This window comes from Delphinapterus leucas, chromosome 9 (assembly GCF_059928025.1).
Source record: "Delphinapterus leucas isolate spDelLeu-1000000601 "Yukka" chromosome 9, BTC_Dleu_Yukka2, whole genome shotgun sequence".
NCBI lineage: Eukaryota > Metazoa > Chordata > Mammalia > Artiodactyla > Monodontidae > Delphinapterus > Delphinapterus leucas.
Genome location: NC_143137.1, coordinates 95,350,620 through 95,378,140, shown reverse-complemented (window position 1 = coordinate 95,378,140; position 27,521 = coordinate 95,350,620). Strand labels below are relative to the sequence as shown.

The 27,521-nt window shown below is 42.1% G+C and overlaps 3 protein-coding genes and 1 pseudogene across 3 annotated transcripts; 2 read left to right on the top strand and 2 right to left on the bottom strand.

Moving 5' to 3' along the window:
• Positions 1 to 4,830: 4,830 nt before the first annotated feature.
• MRPL32 (mitochondrial ribosomal protein L32) lies at positions 4,831 to 9,238 on the bottom strand. Its single transcript, XM_022593055.3, has 3 exons — positions 9,064 to 9,238; positions 7,811 to 7,992; positions 4,831 to 5,390 (listed from the first exon to the last, which is right to left on the bottom strand). The coding sequence occupies exons 1-3, from the start codon at positions 9,191 to 9,193 to the stop codon at positions 5,136 to 5,138; spliced, it is 567 nt and encodes a 188-aa protein (XP_022448763.1). The 5' UTR covers positions 9,194 to 9,238; the 3' UTR covers positions 4,831 to 5,135.
• Positions 9,239 to 9,365: 127 nt separating this feature from the next.
• On the top strand, positions 9,366 to 19,815 carry PSMA2 (proteasome 20S subunit alpha 2). Its single transcript, XM_022593054.3, has 8 exons — positions 9,366 to 9,473; positions 13,080 to 13,156; positions 14,194 to 14,326; positions 15,756 to 15,878; positions 16,596 to 16,677; positions 18,181 to 18,254; positions 19,348 to 19,405; positions 19,493 to 19,815. The coding sequence occupies exons 1-8, from the start codon at positions 9,433 to 9,435 to the stop codon at positions 19,607 to 19,609; spliced, it is 705 nt and encodes a 234-aa protein (XP_022448762.1). The 5' UTR covers positions 9,366 to 9,432; the 3' UTR covers positions 19,610 to 19,815.
• A 3,449-nt stretch (positions 19,816 to 23,264) lies between these two features.
• Positions 23,265 to 25,502, bottom strand: LOC149748460 (uncharacterized; annotated as a pseudogene).
• Positions 24,681 to 27,432, top strand: C9H7orf25 (chromosome 9 C7orf25 homolog). Its single transcript, XM_022593053.2, has 2 exons — positions 24,681 to 24,840; positions 25,764 to 27,432. The coding sequence occupies exon 2, from the start codon at positions 25,785 to 25,787 to the stop codon at positions 27,048 to 27,050; it is 1,266 nt and encodes a 421-aa protein (XP_022448761.1). The 5' UTR covers positions 24,681 to 24,840; positions 25,764 to 25,784; the 3' UTR covers positions 27,051 to 27,432.
• The last annotated feature ends 89 nt before the right edge of the window (positions 27,433 to 27,521 follow it).

The window sequence follows — 27,521 nt, the reverse complement described above, 5'->3', positions numbered from 1 at the left end:
CATTGGAGATGACTCAGTACAGTTCACCTGCTGCCCCCTAGCGAGGCGGCTCGGGATGCCTGGTAAGTCGTGGTACCTCCCGAACTGCGTGTCCAGGCTGAATGCCAAGCTAGCTCTGAGCGTGAATAACAGGGGTGGTGCTGTTTGCAGCAACCTGGATGGACCTGGGGATTGTCGTGCTGGGTGGGGTGGGTCGGACAGAGATCGAGGTGGTGTCGCTTACGTACGGAATCTAAAAGAAAGGTGACGGGGGTGAACTTATTTGCGAGGTGGAAACAGACAGAGAGAACGAGCTTGTGGTCGTGGTGGGCGGGGTGGGAGTGGGGGGAGGGAGAGTTAGGGAGGTTGGGATTGACATGTACCACTGCTGTATTTAAAATAGATGACCGGCGGGGACCTGCTGTGTAGCTTGGGGAACTCTGCTCAGTATTATGTGACGCCTAGATGGGAGGAGAATTTGAAAGAGAATAGATACACCTATAGGTATGACTGGATCATTTTGCTGTGCACCTGAAGCTGACACGGCATTGCTAATCAACTATGCGCCAATATAAAATAAAAAGTTTAAAAAAAAACAACAAAAAACACACAAAAAACCAGGATCCAGGAGACCGGAACAGGTTGGCCTTCTAGCTTTCCTCCCGTCCTTGCTCCAAATAGCATCCTTAACAGTCACTAGCGACTTCCCAAACGTGGCGAAGGGGACAGCACAGGACGTCAATGGGACAGCGGGAGCGCGGTGGGGGTGGGGGGTTGGTGGTGACGGAAAGGCTCTATCACTACAAGTGCTTCCCAGGCGAAAAGTAGCCCGGCGAAAAGTGGGCTGGGGCAGCCGCTAGGGCACCAGGAACATGCTCTCTCGGTCGCCCTCTGCTGTCGAGACGAGTGAGGACAGCTCCTGCAAGAGACACCTTTCTGTTCCGGAGGCACAAATTAAGATGCTAGGCACCGATATAGGCCACGGGATGACATTGCTTCTTACCAGCTGCAGTGAAGACAGATCATCTATTTCAGTGTGTGTGCCAGGAAAAGAAACGCTAATCATAGACCGTAGAGTCCCAAAGCACAGATGTAGAGATATTGAGGGACTAATCCTGTCCCTGAAACATAACAACTGCATATGGGAGGGTAGCAGTAGGGATAAGAATTAGTTCTCTGAGGAGAGTGTTAAAATGATCTCCATACCGGGGATGTATGCAAGGCCCCTACTCTTTGTACTTCTTTTGAGAGGAAATCTTGAGTTTAAGTCACACCACACGAATTATGAAAAAAATCATTCATATATTAACAAGATTTATCACTTCTTTAAATAGAGGTCATTCTAAATACCTAAAATATTTTTGATTTACCAAAACTTACAAGGAATTTGTATATATACATATGTTTGTGTGTGTGTTTGTGTTGATCACATAAAGAAAGCAAAAATCCTCATGTATGTATCTGCATGTTTCATCTGAGTTAAGGTTTTGAATAAAGGAATTTGAAGAGAGAGGAGACATGATTTGACCTGGTTTGAAAGGATTCTGGCTGCTGTGTTGAGAATAGACTATAGGAGATCAAGGTGGTGACAGGGAGACCAGTTAGTGGGGTACTTTGGTTTTCTAGGCAAGATGATGGGGGCTGTGATCAGGGCGGTAGTGGTGCAGGTGGTGATGAATGGTCAGAATCTAAGTATATTTTAAGTGTAGAACCAGTGGGATTTGTGGATGTGCTTACAGATTGGGTGAGAGAGAGAGACCGAGAGACATCAAAGTCAAGGTGACTGAGCAACTAGGAGAATGGACTTGCCATCAACCGAGACGGAGGAGACTGTGGTCGGGGTGGGAGGGCAGGGAATAGTAGGACCTGGAGAGAAAAGATTCTGAGTGTAGACAATGAGTGAAGACATCTGTTAGACATTCGACTGGAAGGCCAAGCATAGTAAGTCTCCTACATACGAACGAGTTCTGAGAGCACATTCGTAAGTCCAATTTGTTCCTAAGTCCAACAAACATAGCCTAGGTACTCAGCTAACACAATTGGCTATATGGTAGTATACTGTAATAGGTTTATAATACTCTTCACACAAATAATACATAAAAAACAAACACAAAAAAATAAAGAAAACCTTTTTAATCTTACAATGCAGTACCTTGAAAAGTACAGCAGTGCAGTACAACAGCTGGCATCCAGGGGCTGGCATCAAGTGAACAGGCGAGAAGAGTTACTGACTGGAGGAGGGAGAGGAGGTGGGAGATGGTAGAGCTGAAGGATCGTCAGTAATAGGAGATGGAGGGCAAGCTGCGATTTCACTCACACCTGACGCTGATGGAACGCGCTGATGCATCTTTGAAAGTTCAAAACTTGAAGGTTCGTATGTAGGGGGCTTACTGTACACAGTTGAATATGAATCTGGAGTTCAGGGGAGAGGCCCTGAAATTTGGCCCATACCAAATTGGAAGGCGTCAAGATAGACAGAGTTGCCGTTTAAAGCCATAACAGTGTATGAGACCCCCAAGAATGGAGCCTTGGGCACTCTCAAGAGGTTAGGGGGAAGAGAAGGAATCAGTAAGGGGGTCTGAGAGGGAGACTCAGTGAGGTGGGACAGAGTGGGCCCAAATGGGGATGGGGGGGTGATGCGTGCTGAGGAGGGCGTCACAAGCTCTGCTACACGTGGTTATGATTTCAACAAACTGAGGGGTGCGGTGTGTACCTCGCTGTGTTGGGAGGTGGGCACAAAGACTGGGACAGATCGTGAGGACACCAGAGAGGGGTTCATTAGGAGTCTGGTTTTGATCAGAGAGTGATACGATCAGAAGCGTTTCAGAAACCAGAGTGTGGCATTTAGAAGCATATACTCCATAGTGGTAGAGTAACAATTCTTCACTTTTCGCTTATATACTGTGCATTGCTTCATTAACTATAGCGATGTATTAATTTTGTAAGTGAAAAACTATTAAAATGAATGAGAAATATGAGAAGGCTGGAAACCAGTAATTGGAAAGTGCATTGTAACAGCTCGGAAAAGAGATGATTAGGGTTCAAAGGAGGACCCTGGCTAGGAGATGCAGTGAAGTCAGACGCTTAGGCCTTCAGCATCTGGCAACCTGCTAGGAACTGGCTAAAGGAGACAGGAAGATGAAGGGGACTGTCACCAAGCTCAGAGGGGACAGCACCTCCTGACCCACCTCTCCCAAACAAAACTTGGACTCCTCCTTCCAAAAGTAATGTCTCAACATCTTGACGACGCAGACAGGTAGGGATGAAGTTCATCTCTACTGTTCAGAACATGAACGAATCGGTTACGTAAATGATTTTATTCAAACTCATGTGTTTTCTTTTTCCTGAGAGTAAAAAACAATGGAGGTATTAAGTGATATAATCTGTTATAAAGATAACTTTGTGGGGACAACCTCTTCAAAAACAGTGATAGGCACTTTCCCTAATGACATGGCTTTCTGACATGAACCAGATATCTGGTTCTGCTAATTTGGGGATGCATTTGATGTTTACCTGCCCATGAGTAGCAAACAGAAAAGTGGACCTGCCCACACATTCTCATTAGGTTCATCTGTGTAGCTTTCTGCTAAGTCAGTGGACAATATGTTACCCAGACATGCACTTTGCAACCTGTTGAGAGTCAAATGAGATGCTGAGTAGGCGGTGGAAGATTCAGGCGTGTACTTTTTAGCCTCAGCTTCCAAGTATACCTAGTTTGACACTAGGCATTTCTAAGGCTTGGCAGAGTGAAAAATCAGAATCTGCAGAGGATTGCCTTAATAAGAATACGCATACAACAATTCCTCCAGAATTTGTTTTTTTTTAATGTGTGGGTGGAGCTAAGTCTTAAAGAGCTATTTACTGGGACTCCGGTACTTTGGAAGATTTAAGGATTTGCTCTCACTGAATTGCACTCCGATATATCATCGATCTGTACTGTACCACATGACATTGGTCATTTTACTTCTAGGAATGTTAACATGGATGACCCCATCAGAGTCCTCGTGAAGTCGCAGGCGCAAAACTTACCTTAGGCCTCAATACCAGGATAGAGGTATACTTCTGGATTATGTCTTGTGGAGACTTATCAATGGACGTCCTTTTCAAGGCAAAGCAAGTTCAGGGTTGAATTCACTGCCTAATTCTTGTAAGTACTCAGGCTACTGTAGCATGCATTTTGTTTTGAATACATCCCTGGGCTTTATCTTATTTTGTCTATTAATCTTCCATTCAACTGTAATTCTCTTACTTTGTGTTTTAATACGCTACCTCACTTTTATTATTTTTTTCAGCGAGGCAGGAAACAGCAAACCTTGGACTCAGGGTAGACACAGGAACGGGCGAAGGAGACGGAAATATGAAATGAATTGCGTTAAGTTAAAAAGGCCATTTCTATAGAGAGAAATATGATGAAATGTGAAATAAACTAAAAGGTCATCCTAGAAGGAAAATGCAAGGGCAACCCCCTCAGCACATTTTCTGTGTGCTACTGAATTCACTCACATCTCCTTTAAAAGATCTCTCTCCCCGGACTACAAATTACAGATCTCATGAGCCATCTAATGAATTCTGAATGTCATCTTGATTTAATGCGAAATGTCAAGAACTACTTCTAAGTAAACGAACATATCTCCTATAAAGTGCCATACAGAGGCCATTTTAATTTGCTAAAACAAACAAAAAAACCAAACAGAACAAACTTTTTCTTACTGCTACATCTACCATCTTAAAAAAGCGATACCCAGAATTTAAATAACCTATTTTCAGGTGTTACTTAAACAAAAGCATTTGTGTGTATTCTTGTAAGAAAAACCAGTGGCAAACAAACAAAACCAGAGCCCAGACGCATAATTCTGGCTACGAATTTTAAATTATGTTTTATTTTTCTGTCCTGAAAATTCTGTTCACTAAAACTTCATAGTATAATAGAAACAGACACATAAATCCATTGAGCCTCTGCATAAACAAACATTTTCAGACTTTACTCCTGATGCATTCTTCAAATTACCCGCAAAAAACTAACTGCTTATAAAGAATGTTTTAGGCTATGCTGATGATTTAAAAACAAGCACACAACCAACATAAAAACAAAGAATTTTCCTCTTTTTCAGGAGAAACGTCTTGTGTGAAGTTATCGTCTAGAAACATGTTTGCTGTCAATCCTGGGTGAACCAGGATGGCCGCTTCCGTTCTCGCTCGATGATCCTCTTGCCCTGGTCTTGCTTGGAGGGTGTCTCCCCCAAGTACAGCACCATGGTCTCCACGGTAGGAGCCTTGAAAGGGCCTCCCTCTTGTTTCCCTATCTGTCGTCTGATTTCCGCTGTCTCTTTACACACCTTCTCATAGCAATAGCCACAGAGGACGTGTTTCTGTTTCAGGTGACCGCATTCAGGACAAACGTCTATATTGTTCTTAAAAAAAACCCAACCAAACAAAAACATTTTAACAAGAGGCAATATAACGCACACATCACTGACAGGAATGAGGCTTATATGTAAACTTTCTTGGAATGTCCATGCCGCACAAGGTCACAGGACCACCCAGTTCAACCTCATTTTAATAGGGAAACTGAGGACACACATTGATTTGAATTAGTAGAAAAATTGGGACTAGAATTCAGGTCTACCGACTTTGAATCTGGTACATTTATACTTAAATACAACAGTCTTATTATGTGAAACGGTACTCCATTCCCCCATCCTCAAAAACTAAACATCTGATAAGGAGCCCATCAACACATTGGGGTGAACCACACAGCCAGCATCTTAAATAAGACACCAAGGTAAAGGGAATTCACTTTTTCTTTCAGTCTATCCTGGGAAGAACAAGGTGATAAACACATTACAAGTTGGCTTCCCCTGGTCATCAGAGTGTAATTCAAATTCCTGTATGGAGTATAGCTGGTATGTGGTGTGAGTTTTCTTCCTATAAATTAACACTGATTATTCCTTAATGTAAAACTCCCTATATATTACAATTTGAGGGTTTCATGAGTTTTATATGTCTACCCAACTTTAATAAGACAATTCTAACCTCTAAAGAAGTCCTTTCATTGTGTTCTAAAGGTAGGTTTGAAATATAAAGAAAAATAGTAAACGGAAACATCAAAGAAACTCTGAGCACTTCCGAAGATTAATCTACAAACATCTGTGAGGCAGACGACAAAAAGAATTCCATTTTCTGAAAGAAACAAAAAACCTTGCAAATCATTTGCCTCACCGACTTCTCATCTTAATCCAATACCTGGAAAACTGGATCGCACATCCATCTTCGAGGTATGGAAAAAATACCCACCGTCACTTGGTGCCCTTTTCCTAACAAATCCCTCAGCATAACACACTATATGTAGCAGAAAACAATTCACCAAAGGAAATGAATGCACAAGACGAGAGCTACTCTTTTCCCTCAGAAAAAACAAAGTCAGGGAAGTCATGTAACAGATCGCATTCCTAAACTCTTAAATTCTCTCAACCAAACTGTATGAATTATTGGTGCCTCAATTAATGAAGTATTTTTCAGTTGCACATTTTAAATCTGGTCCCAACTGTGACTCAATAATACTTTAGAGCTTAAGTTCTAAGGGTTTGGTTTAATACTGAACGTGGAGGCTCATGAAAGTCCATTTTCTGTCCTTGAGTTCCATCTGTACTGCCCCATTGCTGGGGAATGCCGTGGAGTAAACAGGAACTCAAATCACGGCTATTAAAGCCATAAATTAACAGATCAAAGGTAAGAAATGCTGGGCTTCCCTGGTGGCGCAGTGGTTAAGAATCCGCCTGCCAATGCAGGCGACATGGGCTCGAGCCCTGGTCCGGGAAGATCCCACGTGCCGTGGAGCAACTAAGCCCGTGTGCCACAACTACTGAAGCCCGTGTGCCTAGAGCCTGTGCTCCACTACAAGAGAAGCCACCACAATGAGAAGCCCGAGCACCACAATGAAGACAACAGCAACTAGAGAAAAGTCCACGCACAGCAACAAAGACCCAACACAGCCAAAAATAGATAAAATTTTTTAAAAAAAGGTAAGAAATGCTAAAATTTTTGTTACTAGATCAATGAAGAAAGTGTACCCATGGGACATGGTGGGGGGGGTGAGGAAGAAGAGCACTGAGATCTAGAACTGTCTGAGGATAGGAACACACACAAAGTTTCAAGAGAAGAATGTGACTTCAATAGGAGACTGCTAGGGTTCAAATCCTGCTTCACCTTTTAAGTCTGAGACCACGGGCAAATTCTTTTTGCCTCAGTTTCTTCATCCTAAAACTTAGCAAAACAATATTTACTCTGGAGGGTTGTTGTGAGGATATGATGAGAAAATTCATGGAAAGCGCTTAGATACATCATTAGCACTTAATAGAGATTAGCTATTTTTATTACTTATCTAAGGATTTTCCTTCACAGTACCTTACTGGATACAGTGAAGAACAGAATAAATCTGTAAGGGCTAGTAAAACCCCATAATCGAATAGATCTACGCTTCTGACTTTAATTTTAGGGTCTGCCATAGTTAAAATGTTTATTCACATATGGTTCAAAATCACACAGCTTAGGACTGGCACAGCTCACAATACAAAAGTCACATAGACTCTTAACAACCCAGTCCTCTGTCCAGACTCTATAAACTCCCTCCTTGACTATGTTCCTAAGACTTAGGCTACAAGACAGTAGATACACACACATACATAACGAGAATATTGTATTTAATTTAGGCCAGAGGAAGGTAGATATGTAAGATCTGAAAATAATTCACTCATGGGTTATGTGAGTAAACCAAGAGAATATGCGGTGGTGGACATGAGAAAAAGCACACCAACAAAAATCACCATCTTACCTTAACTTTAATAAGCTTATGAGGGTTTCTTCTCCTACACCGGTTAACTTCAATGCTGCGTCTGTTTTTGGGAGCTGCCATCCAAAAGATGTTCTCCAAAAAGCTGGAAATCTCCTTACTTCCATTGGTATCATTTGCTGGTTCTGTAAACATAGCTGGACCTTGGATCGCTAATGCTGGTCCTACAAAACAAACATGGAGATACAGAATCAGTTTCTAACTTCTAAATGACCATTTACAGGTATCATTCTCCTTAACAATCAACAATGATATATCAAAAGGCACATATAAAATATTACATTCAACAGGCATTTAACAGGAAACCTTAGTAGCTACTGAAATATAGTAAAGCTCACACATAAAGTAATTTTAAAGAACACAGAATTTTTCTTAGTGGCACCTGCTTAAATGAATCGGTTAAATTCTACCAAGAGTTTCTCCTAATACAGAACTCAGGGGTTTAGTGGTAAACATGAATAAATCTAAGCTTGAGATTTCCAAAATCCACTTCCTACTGGCACTGAGATAACTGTTGATTGCCCTTTTATATTACATTCAAATTGGGTTAGCTCCTCAGTCATATCCTGGTAGGCCCTTTAAGTCACTTCGTTCTTCATAATATTTAATCTCAATCCCCGTCAGTTCTCTAAGGAAAATAACTAGCTCATCACTCTTTGTAGAATATTAATTTATTTATGTGAGCATCAACATTTCACTTTTGTTTTTAAAATTGTTTATAAAATCAGAGAGATTCCTTTACCGTCTCTTTGCAATATTCCTCAGACTTGCAACAGTTCTTTTGACTTTAGGAACGCTTAAAAATATACAAAGCTGTCTAACACTTAACAACTTGTATTCCTTGTCAATATATCTAAAAGTATTGCTATGCATAGCCTGATGTAATAGCGCAGGCTCTGGAAGGTCTGTGTGACCTTGAGACCTTTCTGTACTTCTTCAGTTGAAAAGTGGAGACACCTAATGGGATTGTTGTGGAGATTATCTCAGGAAGCACATGTAGGCTTTGACATATAGGGGGCTCACGGTTCAGACTGCCTGGGTATTATCATTATTACGTTCGGGATACCTTGGAAATCGAGTGGAATGTAAATGTCAAAGCAATGACAATTTTAACAACCAAGACACTTCCCTTTAAAAACGCGTGGCCGAAGATCAGGACGCGGAAGCAGGGCAGAGCACGAGCGGTGCCCACCACTCTGCCTGGGGTCCCCTCCCCACCACCCCTCTCCACGTACCCCATTGAGGACTGGGAAAGCCTGGCCGGCTCTGCCGAAGTTTCCGCTGCAGTTGCTCCCAAAAGTTCCGGAGGAGTCCCTGGGCTGCGGGCCACAGCAGAACCTTCTGCATCAGCATGGCGGGCGCCATGTTGCTCGCCCGTAAACCACTCCCACCGAACCGCTGGGTCCCGCCCCTACTTCGAGCATGCGCACACACGCAGAGTCGGGCAACCGCGCACCTAGAACTACAACTCCCAGCATGCCCCTGAAGCGTCTCTGACTTTCCTCCAATCAGAGAGAGGGAAAGGAAGGCGCGGGGAGGGGAAATGAAAAGAAACGGGCCGCAGTGCGCATGTGTGCGGAAGTGCGCTGGGTCTTCGGGTAAAGATGGCGGAGCGTGGTTACAGCTTTTCGCTGACTACATTCAGGTATGGAAGGGGCCACGGAGGTCCTCCTCGTAACCGAGGTTGCAGGAACTCTGCTGACCCGGTTTTTACCGTCCTGGTCTCTGGCTTGGTGCTTCCGGAGGGCCCAGTAGGGAATGGGGGTGGAAATGCCACTTTGCAAAGTCATTTGCAGGGCTCTCCCGCGGCCTGGGGAGCAGTAGTGCCTGGGGTTCGTGGGAACGCGAGTCGGGGGGTCCGGGGCGACCTTGACGCTGCTGGAGGTTGAGGCCGTCACCCAGGGATTTTCTTTAGCTTTGGAGATTAGGGAAGAAAGTAGCTTTGCATTAGCTGTCTCCGGGTGTCCCGTTCAGAATTCAGGATTTCCTTCCTGACCGAAGTAGGCCTGATTCGGGAGTTTCTGGAGCTCGGAATCTTGGTCAGACCTATGGGGGCCCTTTTTCTCGGAAAGCCCTAACTTTACAGTTTGGTCCGAGTCTTAGTCTCCATTTGGCACTAATGCCTCTCGAAACCTCTTCCCGCTTTCCTTTTCTTTGGTGCCCCTACTGGAAGCTTAAGGACTGAAAGTGAAAGCGTTATTTATCTTTCTATTCTCTAGTCTTTGTAGGCGCCAAACTACTAGGCTACATTTGCGTTTTGGCTGTTATTTTGGGAAGGGGATGTATTTATTTAAAAAAAAGATTGTAGGCTTTTTTATTTTAGAACAGGTAGATAAGTATATTTTTCAAAGTAAACTTGAGTTAAACTATCATCATTCCCAATGTAAGAAAACTGTCACCAAAGGATTTAATAAATCGACTGGAGAAGGATTCAATTTGGCCTTTTTCCTACAGACCAGTGATGCCCCGTTTAATTAAAATGTTTTCTTATCTGACTGCTGAAGGCGGGCCGCATCTGACTTGTTGAGGACTTTCTGTGTGGGTGGAGCTTAGTCCATCTCTTTGGGCTACCATCTGTGTTAAATGTTATCTCAACACCTTACAGATGAGCTAACCACAGCTCAGGCAAATTAAATAACTCGTCCCTGGTCATAGGTGAGTAGCTGAGTTAACATTCAGACTGGGTTCTTTCTGACGACAAATTTAATACACTTTCCATTACTGTGCGACGTCTTCTTAAAATGCTAAAATACCTTTCTTTTAATAAAAGGTCTCATCGTATACAACAATAGGGAGCAATGTTTGCCAAGTAGTCACTGTTCATATTCGTGAACAAAGCAAACCTGGACCTTTATCTTTAAGAGAGTGTAATCCTAGTGGAGCTGAGACATAAAACAACCATATGTTAGCAGGGACTGAATCTTTCTATAATAAATTTCCGTATTAAAACACAGTCTTTTGTTTTTTAACATGATAGTGCATTTCTGTTTTAGATTAAAAATCTGTTTCCAGCCTGTTGGAGTACTCAGAGTTAAACTACTAAAGGTGGAATGACAAGAGACTATACTATAGGAGGTGTTCTTGTGGATTACATTTAGTTGGGGATATTGACAATAAGTGGATAAACAAATGGCTGCCTACTAATGCATTCTGAAGAATGTTTTTCCTTTACTCAGGAATTTTTATCAAGAGAGGGAGAAAGAAGGAACAAAACTTTAGATTGGGTAGTCAGGGAAGACCAGTGTTCTGGGGGACTGAAAGATGAAAGGGAGCCAACTGTTTGAAGATTTAGGGGTAGAGAGAGTTGCAGACAGAGGGAAGAGCATGTATGAAAGTGCCAAAGTTGAGAAGGACCGAACTGATAAGAAGGCCAGTGTGTTAGAGTATAATGAGCAGAGACTTAGCATGGGTCAGGCCAATTTTGCAGGGCCCTGTAGGCCAGAGTAAGGAGCTTTTATTGTAAGTGAACCAAGAAGTTATTATAGGATTTAAATGGGGAATGACATGGTACAAAAGTAACTCCGGGTGGGGGAAGGGAAGTAAGAGTGGAAAAGGTGAAAACTAGTTAGACGGCTATTTCAGTTATCCCCGGTAGAGATGCTGCTGCTTTGGAATTGGGTAGTGGCATGATTGAATACAAAGACGGTTGATAGCTCGGTGAGCTCCCAGGTTCGTGAGCTTTTATACGGAAAGATGCAATGACAGAACTGTACATTATGGCAGCAGAAGAAAAGCTAACTTTTAAGTTTACTTAATCCTTTAAAATGTCCCCAGAGGTATTTGAACTAGGTATTGAAGAATGATTGAAAGCTGGATGGACCCAGAAAGTCATGATATGATTATCGAAATAGGGACCATTAAAGGAAAACAAGTACAGCCTAATTTAAAAAATGTAAATGCTTATTGCTGTTATTCTGCTCAAGTCAGCTAATTTTGTCATTTAACAGTCTTTAAACTGCTGCCCCTAGGCTTATTCCTTAAATAGGTCTAGATGTGTGTCTGTCAGTCAAATGAACCTGGTCATAGGCTGTGTGTTGGAGTACTGACTGAACAGAGCTTACACTTTGTAAATGTTGAAAAAATAATTCAAGTGTGATGAATCTTAGCCAAAGAGGAAGCATAGGACAGTATAGGTATGAGTGTGTGGGATTCAACCTAGTCTGGGTGGTCAGGGCAGCTTCCCTGAGGGCATGACATTTCTACTAAGGATCGGAGGATGACTTGGAAGGAGTTCATCAGACAGTGTTGAAGTGCATTGCAGGCAGAGGGATTAGCTTGTCAGAGGGGTTTTTGAATGTTAAGAGTAGTTGTGTGTCTGGAGCAAGATGGGATGGTGTGAGTTGAGACTTGAGTGACAAAGAGAGTATCTATAATTTTGTGAAGATAAAACAGATGACCTTCTGAAACCGAAGATTATATTTTCAGTAGTAGACTGGAGATGTGGACCTAGCTGTGTGTCACTTTGGACAAATTACTTTTCATTCAAGGACTTTGTCAATAAAATAGAAAGGTTGGTGACATTTATAGTAATTGTTCTAACTCAACAGCTAGGTTGAAATAAAATGTGACCTAAAAAGCCAGTTTGGGCCTAGCTAGTAGCATTTGGCTGCCAAACTCATGGAACCAGAAATATTAAGTATAACCAGCTCATGGCATCTCGAAATAGTTTTGTATTATATAGCAGATACCTTGTTGTGACTGATATCTAGGTTTTATGTCTTAGGCCATGTCTGCTTTATAAAATGTTTAACTCCACCCACATGGATTATTTGCTGTTATTTGGTATTTAACAGACACATACATGTTCTTAATAATATTACTATTTGGTACTTGCTTGCTGCTAATTTTGTGCCAGGAACAAAAGGCATCACTTCATTTAATCTTCACAACAACCTTTGAAATATTCATAGGTAACTACTATACTCCTATTATCCCCTTTACAGTTGAGAAAACTGAGACACAGAGAGGTTAAGTAATTTGCTCAAAGTCACAAGGTTGGTAAGTGGTGAAAGGCAACAGTAATGATGCTGCTTTAAGGGGCAGACAAGAAAAAACAACCTAAGGAAAGAGATTAGTGTTACACTATGAATAAACTTAGTTTCCGTACAACTTCATGATAAATTTTCAAAGCCCAGCTATTCCTTGATGCTTGATTAATGGATTTGGCCTACTTACCTGCCCTTTCTCAGAGGTGTTCCTCTAATAAGTATTTGAGAATGTGAATTTAGCAATACCTTTGTTTCTCTTTAAGCCCGTCTGGTAAACTTGTCCAGATTGAATATGCTTTGGCTGCTGTAGCTGGAGGAGCCCCTTCAGTGGGAATTAAAGGTAATTAAATGCTTCATTCATTTCAGATTCCTGTTATTAGTTGTCATAATGTGTTCTTTTGGAATTAATAGGTAATTAATGTAAAAGTAAATAGCTGTGGCAGCATAATTTTTTAACAGTTCTTTTTGGGTTTTTTTGTTTTATAAATTTATTTATTTATTTATTTTTGGCTGCGTTGGGTCTTTGTTGCTGTGCGCGGGCTTTCTCTAGTTGCAACGAGCGGGGGCTACTCTTTGTTACGGTGTGCAGGCTTCTCACTGCGGTGGCTTCTCTTTGTTGCAGAGCACAGGCTCGGGCTCTAGGCTCATGGGCTCAGTACTTGTGGCTCGCGGGCTCTAGAGCGCAGGGTCAGTAGTTGTGGCGCACGGGCTTAGTTGCTCCGTGGCATGTGGGATCTTCCCAGACCAGGGCTTGAACCCGTGTCCTGAGTTGGTAGGCGGATTCTTAACCACTGCGCCACCAGGGAAGTCCCAACAGTTCTTTTTGTTAATCTACAGTATTTTGATGTTTAAAGAAAGTAATAAGACAAAGAAGATGAATATTTTTTTTTCAAAATAAATATAACACCTTTATCTATTGTGATAACCCACAAATAGTCTTTCCTATTCAGAAAACTGAGTATTCTTTTGTTTTTTCCACTGATTATGTATCACTGTTCTCTGGCAGTTTTTATTCTTTCCATAACTTAGAAAAGGTTAATCATAAGATAACTTACAAAAAACATATCATTGGTTGTAAAATTTCAGATTATAAGAACAGTAGGCCAAGTAGGCAGGATTCCATTATTTTGAAACATACGGACTCTTTCTTAAGAAAAGTTGTGTAATACCTTTAGCTGAGGGACTTCTTAGTGCAATCCAGGTGACCACTGAGGGAAAGTTGATTTACCTTTCCTTGGGTAATTTTAATATAGAAATCCAGAAGAAAAGGTTTTATAAATAAGAAGAAATAAAGGAGTTTGGCTGAAATGCTTCCGCAACTAGAAAACTGTTGAAGCAGAGTCTTTAAATAACATTTAAGTCTTCTTTTTCTTAAAGCTGCAAATGGTGTGGTCTTGGCAACTGAGAAGAAACAGAAATCCATTTTGTATGACGAGCGAAGTGTCCACAAAGTGGAACCAATCACCAAGCATATAGGTTTGGTGTATAGCGGCATGGGCCCAGATTACAGGTACCTTGTACCCTTTATTCTTTTTCTCACCATCTCATGAATTCCTTGTAATCTATACTTTGAGGAGAAAAATCAAAGGATGTTTTTCCTTTAATCTCCCAACTTCTCATCGTTGGCAGCTGAACTTAGTTTGCTAGTATGAGACAGACTGGGGCTTATTTGAAGGAGAAGAGCTCAGTGCCACTCAGTCGTAAAAGAGGAGATGGATACTTACCCCTCTCATCTCTGTTCAGTGGTTTTCCCTTCTGATCATAATACCTCTTCTACCATCCAAGGGCTCAGCAAGGGCTTTGCTGTTCTCTAAATGTATTTTAAAAACGACAAAAGCAATACATGTTATAATAAACTGTATATTTTTAAAGTTGTCAGACAGCAAAAGAAAGCATACCATCCAGAGTTAACCTCATTTTATTTACTTCTGTTTTTAGCAAAGGGACAGGATTCTCAAAAGGCCACTGAAAGTTGTGGAGTATGACAGCCAGTGTGGATCCAGATGTTTATATAATCACTCCTTTGATATTTCACAGGAAGAGAGTAATCCTGTTACATCAGGGTGCCAGCAGGTTTAAAGAGATTGGCAGCTTTCTGTTTGTCATTTAAGAAGCAAAAGGAATATTATTACTTCATTCTTGATTTTGTGGAGTAAGATAGGTAGAGCCAAAATTTCATGAGTTAGAAAAAGCACCAGTGTCACTGGCATGTGATCAGGCTTCACTACAGTGGATCCTGTTACCACTGCACGGCAGGGAGACTGCAGTGTACTAGCACTCACAGAATAAACTGACGCCACAGGAGTATTGTTCAGAGGGATAACGTGCAGAGCTCAGATTAGTACGCGAGCAGGTAAAGGTAAATCCTGCTTCTCTTGCTAGTATATTTAATTGTTATACTTTTGACAAATTTTACATTTTTTTAAGTTATAATTAGTTTCACGCTGTTCATTCATCTCTGGGAGGTACCCTTTGAATTCCAATCTGTGGAACAAGATTGAGGCAGAATGAGAAACATACGCCTGAACACGTGTGTGTGTGCGTATTAGCCTGTTGCCTGGAGTGAAATATAAAAAGGCAAGGTGCCTGCCCTTGGGATAAGGGGCGCACAATCTTGAAGACGCTGTGGCGAGATATAAAGTTCTTGCATACGCTAGAGCCATGGCTGCTAAGCTAATGGGTGCCCCCCAGTCCATAGTTTCCTTCCTTTTGCCTTGTTCTTGTTCATCTATGGTTTGTCTCCTCAGTGATGCTCTGCTATTTTCTTGTAAATTAACCATAATCAGATTTAAGGACAAGACTGGCTTAGAGCGAAGAGCTACTATTAGAGATACGTGTCAAACTTGTGCTATAGGTATATGCCTACAGAAGGTGAATGAGTCTTTAGATAGTAAAGCATCTGAATTTTAATTAAATCTTATTTCTTTTCTGTTTGTCAGAGTGCTTGTGCACAGAGCTCGAAAACTAGCTCAACAGTACTATCTCGTTTACCAAGAGCCCATTCCCACAGCTCAGCTGGTACAGAGAGTAGCTTCCGTGATGCAAGAATACACCCAGTCAGGGTAGGTTGATTTTATTACTTTAAATGTGTCATGAATTAGAAAAAAAATCATTTTATGAGTAGACGTATTTTTTAAAAAAAAGAGGGCTTAGTATTCCTATATTTCCTTAATCAGTGGAGAAAATCACTATGATGAACATTTCTGATCTTAACTGGACCCGAAATATTTTTTTAAAGAGAAAATGGGAATGTTTTCTTGCTGTTCGTATAGTAGCAGAAACCAACTGCGAGATAAAGTCCTTTTGCTAGTAATTAAAAACATTTCTGTATGGGCAGACAGTCATTGCTGCTTTCAAATTTCTCTTCTAACCAGAAATGATTATAAGCACGTGATGAAAGCAGTAACTCTTTGACACACTGTATTTATTTAATTCCAGTGTTCTTCAGCTTGGGCGTGCTGATTTGTAAAGCCAGTGGAAAAGCTGCGTTTGTTGAAATGTGTCATTTTGTTAGGACACTGTTACTCCACACTTATTAACCCTGATGTTTGTATCACTCCATTTACCAAAACGATTTGACTGTCTTTTCTCAGTACCATAAAGAAAATTCATTTTGAATTGATTTGTTTAGAATGGTGTTAAATACTTTTTAAGGAGCTTAGAAGTCTAATTCGGTTTACCTGATCACTTACTTTACTTGAGGGTATTAATAAATTCTTAGCTTGGGTTGACTTTAACACCATGAAGATGGCAAGTAATTTTCATTTCTCTCTCTTCAGTGGTGTTCGTCCATTTGGAGTTTCTTTACTTATTTGTGGTTGGAATGAGGGGCGACCATATTTATTTCAGTCAGATCCATCTGTAAGTATCATTAGATGTATTTGAGGGATTCGTCGAAGGGCTCTTTGAATATCTAGTAAAAGTAGAAGCCATAAAAAGCTTAAAAATTAGAGTATTTTCTCTTTTTGTTTTTCATTTGGGCTTTAGAAGTAGTATATATTCACTTGCACGTTTAAAATGTTGGTAATTCAGTCTTCTGATAAGGAAGCCACTTTAGTTCTGCCCCCCGTGTTCTTCTGGTATGTTGCTTGACTTCACATACCTTGAATGATTAGTTGAAATAGTTGTTATCAAGTCTCTTTAAATCTGTGGAATTCTTTTACTTTTAAAAAATTATAATTAAAGGTAAGGGTCTGGGTGGGGGCAGTGCCCTTTGCAGTCAGTTTAATCTTGGGGCTGACTTCAGTGTGACTCTTCCTGTACAAATATTGATGTCCATCTTGAATTCGATGTTTTGCAAAATGGGTGAGTTGTCTGCTCTAAAGCAGAAGGTTGGTGTTCAGGTTAGCAGGTGTCTGTAGAGGGTACCACTCCTCCACGTGTCTCACATCTGTCACTCATGTTTGCTGTGAGGAGACCTGAAAGAAAAAACCCGTGATTAGAAACTGATCTTTCATAGTTTATAGATCACTAGATAATGACAAGTTCACTCAATTCAAACTAGCTTTGTAACCTGAAAAGGCAAAAAAAAAAAAAATTTTGGTTGGTACTTAAATCAGAAAAATTAAGTATTTAGGGAACTTTGACAGTGTCTGCTACCCCATATCCGAGCTTCTGAAGCTAAGTGGCATGCCCTCTTACCTCCCTTTCGTGGGGGTAGCAGAGCCAGCATCACTGGCATCCAGCTTTCACCTTTTGCCCTTTTCCCCCTGTTGTGTCTAAAAGGCAGTTGGTTCTTTTAAAATAGGTTTCATCTGTTTCTTTCAGTGTCTGTGTGTATGTGTGTGTATGTATTTTTTCAATAGATGAGTCATGTTATATAGGACATACTGCTGCTGCTTTCATTCAACATTAGATTACAAAATATCAACACCTTTGAAAAATTTTAATGCAAAGCTGTGTCTTTTTAATTTATTTGCTGCTGCTGTGAAGAACTGGTCACCATTTTTCAGATATATATGACAGATTTCTAGAGCCCTTCAGTCCTAGTTAGCTACAATATTATTTGTGATTATTTGCTCTGAGTTAACCTCAGTTTCTTTTTTTTTTTACATAAATTTTGTACAATAAGTTGCACATATTTAAAGTGTACAGTTTGTGGGGTTTTTGATGTATGTAAATGCCTGAGAAAACCATCACTACAATGAAGATGCTGGACTTCTCCATAACCTCCAAAAGTTTCTTCATGCCTTTCTATTATTTATCTCACTAACGTATTTTATGGCGTATTCCGTTGCATTCCAGTAAATATTTTGTGACCTTAGAAGTTAGAGACGAATTATTGAAGTGAGACATAAATGTCAGCATCCTAAGTAATTAGGTTAATGATTTAAAATGTTCTTTTCCTCTTCCCTTCCTGACTAGGGAGCTTACTTTGCCTGGAAAGCCACAGCAATGGGAAAGAACTATGTGAATGGGAAAACTTTCCTTGAGAAAAGGTGGGCTTATAAAACTAGATTCATTAGCAAACTTACTTTACAGTTTTCAGCTCTCTTTAAATAATACCATGAACCTAAACAAATTTGTTGTATGACTGTGTATTCAAGCCTATTTACCTGATAGAACAAACAAACTTTACTCTGGCTCCCCAGCCTTCAATATATTAAGTGGTAATATTCATTTCTTACGAACGTCTCTTTCTGCATTCTCATGCTTTTTTTCCTAAATATTATTTTTTTACTTCATTTTTCCTACTATCTCAAAAAAAAAAAGACCATTGGATTTGGAGTAAAAAAATTGGGGAGGAAAAGTTTTAAATGATGTAAGTGATAACAGCTTACATTTTGACGATTACAAAAAAAAGAAATTGTGAAGCGAAACCCGGTGTTGATGGTGGATTAAAGTTGTGATGTATGTACTTGATAAAAAGCAGAGCGATGTGTAAAAATCTGTCCTGCCAGCACAGCAGACTGCTCTCCCTTACTTCCAGCTGTATTCTAGACTCAGCATTATTGTAGCCCACCAAAAAATGTCCTACATTTTGAATGGGACGAGTTCGCAATTGATTTTAACCACCAAATGAACCTTCTCAGTACATTTTCATGTAATATTCATGTTAAGATTATTTAAAAATCTTAGACTCGGGATTAATTGGTAAATTTAAATAAGCTTCGGATTTTAAAGCAATTTTTTTTCCTTTTACATATTAGTGAGTCTTCCAAACATAAAAAACATAAGAAATTTTAGCAGAAGTCTGATTTCTCTGCTTTATTTTTATAAATTGTTATAATATTGCCACCACACTCTGATTGTATTAAAATGTTTATACTTAAGGAAGTTTCCTAAAATAAACTCACGTTAGGGTTACACTCTTCATGATGTCGGGAATGCACACCAAATAATTGTCAATTTCTTATCTGGGGGCAGCTAGCTCAGTGAGGTGACAAAAAGAATTAATTTGTAACTTAATATTTTTAAGAGTGTTTTAGATGTTTAAGAAATCTTACGCTGTTGCTATCATTGTGTTTACATAGTCATAAATAATGTTAATAGTGCCGTAAATCATTGGGTTTTTTTCAAAAAATTCTTCAGATATAATGAAGATCTGGAACTTGAAGATGCCATTCATACAGCCATATTAACCCTAAAGGTTAGTTCAATATCTAACAGTTGGATTTGTAGTGATTGTGTAATTAACTGCTTAGAAAATTGAAATTTTTCCCTCCCTCTTGATCAGGAAAGCTTTGAAGGGCAGATGACAGAAGATAACATAGAAGTTGGAATCTGCAATGAAGCCGGATTTAGGAGGCTGACTCCAACTGAAGTTAAGGATTACTTGGCTGCCATTGCATAACAATGAAGTGACTGAAAATCTGGAATTTCAGATAACCTCTCTACTTAAACATGTTTAAAGTATGTTTTTGTTTTGCAGACTTTTTGCATACTTATTTCTACATGGTTTGATGGACTGATGTTTTTAAAATGAGACTTATAAATCATAATAAACCGTTAAATTCAACTTCCTGCTTTTTAGGAATTAGTAAAATTTTAACATAGTTATATCCTGCTTTTCATCACAGTTGATTTCTGGAAACTACATTGCAAAGCAGAATGGTGAAACTGTCTTTAGTCCTCATGCAGTTTGGGTTAAGTCAAATCTTGTTACTCTCTTTGCTGTCAGATGTCTGCTTCAGTAAAGCAAAATGCTGATTTCGGTAAACATCACTGCTTTTAGAGCTGGGAGAATCTGCAGACTTTCGTGGATTCTGAGACAAGGTGGAAGCATAGATGTTTTTCAGGCACCATTCAGTGTGTGTCAGTGAAACCCTAGCATGCTCTGTGACATTGCACTGGAGCTGCCAAGAGTGCTAAGCTAAACAGTCTCCTATAGGAGATATGTTATGTACATACATAAAAAATGGTGTGCTAGTTCCTGTTGGTTTTTCCATCGCAAGTAGGTAAATGTATTTAAAAAGAGCCCCCTAGAATCTACTAAATCTTTTTAACTCAAGGATGAGTGCTGGAAATAAAATACTAATACTTAAATGTCAAAATTATGGCTTAAGTCTCTCCCTTGTTCACGTAATCTCAGTGTAATAAGAACCTTCACTGCAAATTAAGGCTCATAGAGGCAGGCAGATGAGGGGGTACCTGAAGCCTGTTTTCATTACATGTGGGGGCATAGCACCTAGTTTTCTCTTTTTGTTTTTAAGGCATCGTAGGATAAGAGAGATCATGTCATTAGTCTTGCTCACAGAGCCTAGAGTTTATGAATGTCACTGTTCTGACCAACAGAGATCGTGGGCATTTCTGTGATTTAAATGTGGGCTCTAAAGATCTTGATTATGATCTAGGCAAGTTTAGGCTCTTTAGGCAGGAGCCTTATCTTGGAGCGTTTTTGTCAGGATTCCCAGTTCTACCCACTGTCACTGTAACACCCCTGTTAGTGGCTGAAGCGTTATGATGGGAGATGGGAGATACCAACTTGACCTATTTCTAGACATTTGTCTTGAACGCCTCAGTTAACATAACAGTCTCTCCTCGTCGGCTCTTGGTACATTGTGAATCCAGCACGCTAGAAGGTGAACCTAGTGTTAAAAAGGAATGGTTTTTGGAGTTAGGTCTCAACTCTCCCACTTAACTGGCCAAGTGACTGCACAAAGTAATTATCTCAGAGTGTTTTCTCAGGACTAAACTTGATTATGCAAGTGAAGGGCCTGGCAAGGTTAATGGTTAAGTACCCCATAAGTTTTAGCTCCTTTGAATTTGCTTAGGCTATCTCTAATGTCTCATATTAAGAAACCAGAGGAATGCCAAAATTCTACAAATCAAAGAAGGGAAGAGTAAAGGCATTTTTATTTAGGACAAAAAGAAAGCAACGTGGAGGTTCTTATTGGGTGCTAACACAGTAAGTCCTATGGAATAAAGAGAGGAAGAATTAGCTGAAGCAGATCTGTTTCCAGGTTCTGTTCTTTCCCTCTTTGCCCCATTAAGTACAAAGGCTAGTTCAGCTGAAGCTGCCTAGAACTCCCTTGGTTCTCAGTTTGTTCTTTTCATTGACCTTAATTTTCACTTGTCCCCTTTTGTTCCAGTTCTTGGGAAACTCAAGTTTTTGGTCTGACAACCCATTATGCATCCCTGAATGTTCTCCAACTCTTCTGTCATTTCTAGCTGGTGGATTCTAGCTTCTTTTAATCTTATTTAAGTATCATAATGCTCCTAATATACAGTCCCCTCTCCATTTTTGGTCCAATTTTTTTGTATCTTCTCTTAAAAAATTTGCCTCCACTTGTTTTTCTCTTCCAGTTCCTCAACTGAACCGTGAATCCAAGTTTGCAAAACAATTATTAGCAGTGAAACGTGGAAATGTTTAAAATTCACACATGGGGGGAAGAGGGAGTTGAAAAGGAAAGGGAAATAAGGAAGAAAAGTAATATTGATCTTTATAATTATCCAGTGCTGGCTTATTGGGTACTGATTAGGTGAGAAGGGTGATCAAAGGATTTTTCATCTATTACTCGACTATGTTCATGGACTGAAACCGCCAGCTCTAAGCCTTAACTTCACCTCTTTATCACGCGTCTCCTTGCTGATGTAGGCAAGCTCTGAGCCCCTGTTGTAAAGAAACACAAGCTGATACTCAATGAAGTGCCTGAGAACATGTAAGAGTTGGTAACTCCTTTGGTTTAGAATCCTAATTTCCTGAAACCCAGTCCAGTGGTCCTGTATTAATGTCACGTTGCCTCACACGGTTCCTTCAGTTCAGACTCCTCCCTTGACCCTACTCTCAAGGACCTTATTATCGAACCAGCAATACCTGCCTGCCCAGTAAGTGATAGCTTCCTAAGCATGAGCCTATTTTAAAAGTTAGATAACTTTTAACACTTGATCAAAGGCCCTGTCCCTGAGTTTCATCACTTTTCCCATTTTAAGTATTCCATCAGGTACTCCCGTATTTCAAAACAGTAGGCTTATTATGGTTATTTCTGGATTCCTGAAGGTCAGCCATCATATAAACATTTTATTCTGCAAGATGAGAATTTAGAACTCTTATACCACCCTCACTTCCCTTCTGCTTTAATTAGATCACAATGTTTAGCATAAAAGATTTTTATTAGGGGTATGTAAGTATACTGTGATTGCTTTTCCTCACTTTTTTGCTTTGTTTTCTCTGTAGCTGTCACTAATTCTTGCCAGTTCCCCTCTAACGGGATTGCAAAACCCTCTGCACAGTTTTCCTCACTGTCAGATACAAGGTAATCTGACAGTTCTCACCCAACCCTTTGCAGCCCCTCTCCCCCAGCACCATTCCAAGAAGTTTCTTGAAACCCTCTCTTTCTGCTCTAATCCAAGCTGGTTGCGTCTTTGAAACTCTTTCTTCTCCTCTTGTCTCTTGATTGGCTGGGTTTAAAAATTCTGGGTTAGAAAGAAATGTCTCCACATTTAAACTCCTATTAATTGGATACTGGAGCCTTTTGCTTTTGCTATATTTTTCACCTATTTTTTTTTTTTTTTTTTTGCGGTACGCGGGCCTCTCACTGTTGTGGCCTCTCCCGTTGCGCAGCACAGGCTCCGGACGCGCAGGCTCAGCGGCCATGGCTCACGGGCCCAGCCGCTCCGTGGCATGTGGGATCTTCCCGGACCGGGGCACGAACCCATGTCCCCTGCATCGGCAGGCGGACTCTCAACCACTGCGCCACCAGGGAAGCCCTCACCTATTTTTTTAATTCTACTTTTTAGTAGGTTTTTACACTCTTCTTACTTTTCTGTTTCTAAGATTTGGGATATTTTTAATTTTGAAGAACTCTTTCCTATACTCCATTATCTCCCCTTTAAAAACAAAATTCTTCTTTGATTTATGGCTGAAATATCTTCTATCTGAGGAGGCTAGTTAAAGATATTAAAAAATATATATTTTTTTTGTTCTGCTTTCTGTTTCCTTTAGATTCCAAACAGAAAAATGTTTGGAAGTGCTGTGTTTGAGAATCCCAAACCTACCTACTGGAGGATGCCGAATATCAGCACCTATAAGCCATTTCTCTGTGGTCTTTCATTTGCTCTGTTTCTCCAGAGAAAAAGGGTTTGAGGGAGAGGGTGATGAGAGGAGTGGGACAGGAGTGCCAGCGTTCCGTGAGGGGCAGAGAAGGGGCCGACAGCATTTTACTGTTCAGGAGGAAAACTTAAACTCTTTTCATAATGTGTCTGGAACCCCTCTGATTCCCTGTCTTCAACATCATAAACTCGACTTCCGCCTGGGGAAGGATGGGTAACTGTCCCAGCTCCACAGGACGGGAGAGAGGACTTGGTGTCTGTTCCTTATACAACATGTAAGCAATGCCCATTTTCAGCCCTTCCTCACTGCCTCCCTTCCTTCCAGGCATCTGTAGTTCAGCGCCTTCCTGGGGTCCTGCTTTGTGAATCACTTGATGCAGTTTCTCTCTGCTAACTACTTCCGCAGAGAGGCTTCCTGGCTTCAAATAACCTCTCTCTGGCGGACTTAACTCTAAACCATATCTTTTAGGTTCAGAGGATTGAATAAGTATGTTGAAAAGCACTTGGAACAATGCCTGCCACATAATAAGCATTGAATAAGTGTCATTATTGCTCTTTGTCTTGAAAAATGTATCGACATATCTCATGTGCTATCATCTCTTGTTCTTTTTAGTCTTGTGGGTTTATTCCTTTCCTGTCATTTAAGTAAGGTTTAGGAAAGGAGCAGGCATACGATTAATTTTAAAGTCCTCTTAAAATTTTAAAGTTAGCCTTACTTTATGGGTGACTCTGGACACTCTACTAAAGCTAATATCAATTCCCCAGCCCTTCAGAAGCCAGCCACCAATCGTTTGTCCTCTTCAGAAAGGCAGCGCGTCTCTAATATGACACTTTCTAATGGAGAGCCCGTGGTGGCGCAGTGGCGAGTGCTTTGGGGTGGGGTCAGAAATCCCAGCTACAGCACTTAACAGCTGTGAAATCTTTGACAGACCTCTCCAGCCAGTTTTCTGTTAAAATGAGCCAAACTTTTTCTAAGACGACAACCACTGTCTGGCAGTCGTAGGGGTTTCAGCTTGATGGCAAAACGGTGTACTTGACCCGCGGAGAGGAGGTGGGCGCGATCGGGAGGTTTTCTCCACCAAAATGCACCGACTGCCGCCCCAGGCAAAGTCTAACCATGATTAGATGCTAGGATACGGGTTCAGCCTGCCTGGCACGCTGGGGATCGAGCGGCTGGTGCCCCAGTGGGAGATCATCTTTCCTGGGGCCAGGCGGTCGCGCGCCCCGCGCTCGCCTCGCGGCGGGAGTGGAAGAAGCCTCTTCCCTCAACAAACATGGCCGCCGCACTAGCGTCAGCCCCGCTCTGGAGGCCGCGCTGCCGCCTGGGAATAGCGGGTTCGGCGTCACCCGGCGCGGGGCCACGTGACGCGGGAAAAACCCGAGGCGGCGGGGCTGGCGCAGGCGGAGCTCGCGCCAGCGGAGCAGCGGTTGAGGCCCGAGTGGGGTAGGGGCTGCCCAGTGAGGTTACTCGGCGGGTCCCGGCCTCGCGCGCACGTGCCCGCCTGCTCGCGCTCGCAGTCTTGGGCGCTGACGGTGAGGAGTCGGGGAACGGGCGAGGGGGTGGGGGAGCCGGGCGCCTCTTCCGAGGCCGGGAGGGGGTTGGGCCGGGTCGGCGGGTCGGGTGGCGGGCGCCGAGCCGCCGAGCGCTCTCCGCCCGCGCCTCCGTGCCGGCGCTGGCCGTGGGGCCTCTTGGAGCCCGAGCCTGCCCGACGGGGCCAGCGGTGCAGGTGGACCGAGCAGGGCCGGATGCCGGCCCGGAAGGCCCCGCCGACCTCAGGCCCGCCCGCCCGGGCCGCCGCGGGCTGCTCCGTGGAGTTTTATCTTCGGGCGTTTTCCTCGGAGTGGGTGCGGGAGCCGAGTTGGTGGGCGCCTTCGGTCTTTAGAAATGGGCTGGGTTGACGTCACATGCAGGTACGAGGCGGTCTGGATTCCTGGGCGTGTGTACCGTGTGCCCCTGGGAAATCACGAGGCAGCAGGTTGAAGGAGACCCACTCATGGAAGGTTAGCGTGGTCAATTGAGGAGAGAGTCTCCTGTTTTGGACAGTTTGTTCACCAGCTAGTCTGTGTGGATGCTTTTATTTTAATCATTTTTATCTTGACCCTTCCATTAAAATTTCTCGACAACTGAACAGTAAGGCTGCTTATAAGGGAATTCCTTATGTAGTAGGTTGCCAGCCCCCTGCGTTTTATCCTAACCCGGGATATACTGTGGATCCCATGACCTTCAAGCTGAAGAAATGAAGGCGCAAAGAGTGTTAGAACCCAGCGGACGTAAGGAGCAGTTCAGAAGTCTAGCTATCATCCTTTCCTTAGCTCTCAGAGGAGGGAGTCACTCCAGAATCAGACACACAGAATCCCAGGTTCATAGACCCGGCCTCCATAATCTTTGTGGTCCGAATGAAGTCTTAGAATCCTGAGTGAAGAATTGCTTGCGGTTGATTTGTTTCTTTTCATAGGAAAGACATAATGCTGTCAGCATGTCTGCACACTCCATGCTTTGTGAACGGATCGCCATAGCCAAGGAACTGATGAAGAGAGCAGAGTCACTCTCCAGGTCAAGAAAAGGTGGCATCGAAGGTAGTGCCAAGCTGTGCAGCAAACTGAAGGCAGAATTAAAATTCCTACAGAAGGTAGAAGCTGGGAAAGTAGCCATTAAGGAGTCCCATTTACAGAGCACTAACCTGACACACCTAAGAGCCATCGTGGAATCGGCAGAAAACCTGGAAGATGTGGTCAGCGTTCTCCATGTATTTGGTTACACAGACACCTTGGGCGAAAAGCAGACCCTTGTGGTGGATGTCGTTGCCAATGGTGGTCATACTTGGGTGAAAGCCATTGGCCGGAAGGCTGAAGCTCTACATAACATTTGGCTGGGCCGGGGCCAGTATGGCGACAAAAGCATCGTTGAGCAGGCTGAAGACTTCCTCCAGGCCAGTCACCAGCAGCCGGTGCAGTACAGCAACCCTCACATCGTCTTCGCATTTTACAACAGTGTCTCCAGCCCCATGGCTGAGAAGCTGAAAGAAATGGGTGTATCTGTGAGGGGAGACATAGTAGCCGTGAACTCTCTGTTAGAGCCCCGTGAAGAGCTCCAGGCCAGCGAGAGCGAATCAGACGATGATGGCCCCGAACTTTTGCGGGTGACCAGAGTAGACCGAGAAAACATCCTAGCCAGTGTCGCATTTCCAACGGAGATCAAGGTTGACGTGTGCACAAGAGCCAACCTGGACATTACTACTTTAATCACATATGTATCCGCCCTCAGCTACGGAGGCTGCCGCTTTATCTTCAGAGAAAAAGTGCTCACCGAACAAGCAGAGCAAGAGAGGAAAGAGCAGGTTCTGCCACAGCTGGAGGCATTTATGAAGGACAAGGAGTTGTTTGCCTGCGAATCTGCCGTCAAGGACTTTCAGTCTATCCTAGATACCTTAGGAGGACCCGGGGAGAGAGAGCGGGCTGCTATGCTAATTAAGCGAATTAACGTGGTCCCAGACCAGCCTTCTGAGCGTGCCTTGAAACTAGTGTCCAGTTCAAAAATCAACAGCCGCTCATTAACGATTTTTGGGACAGGAGACACCCTAAAAGCCATCACAATGACTGCCAATAGTGGTTTTGTCAGAGCTGCCAACAACCAGGGTGTTAAGTTCAGTGTGTTTATTCATCAGCCCAGAGCACTCACTGAGAGCAAAGAGGCCCTAGCTACCCCCTTACCAAAAGACTGCACAACTGACAACCAACACTGATGATATCCTTTAAATACTGTCATGGGAGTAAGTTATTTATACCAAAGGCTGTGTCTTTCCATTCTTAATTGGAAAAAAAAAATGGTCTATAGTAAAAATAATGCTCTTTAATACTCTTTAGAGCTCTTAAATCAGTCAAGTTGACTGTCTAACTCATCTATAAGGTATATAACCTAAAGTAGGAAAAAAGCACATGAGGCAACCTTATTTATCAAACTGGCTACATTATAATTAGAACAGAAATACATCTATATAAGGCTTGTAGCTGTATCACAGGATTTTGATTTGTTTCATTCAGTAGGGCTACCACTCCCCTAATGGTAACCGCATCTCTTGGACTGTGGCTACGTGGCATCTTGCATTAAATATCTGGAGAAACCTCTGAAGCTTGTTTTTCATTGTATTGATTTAGCAATCGATATGGGTTGAGGCTGGGAGGTAGTAGTTTTCAGTGAATTTTAGATTCCAAAG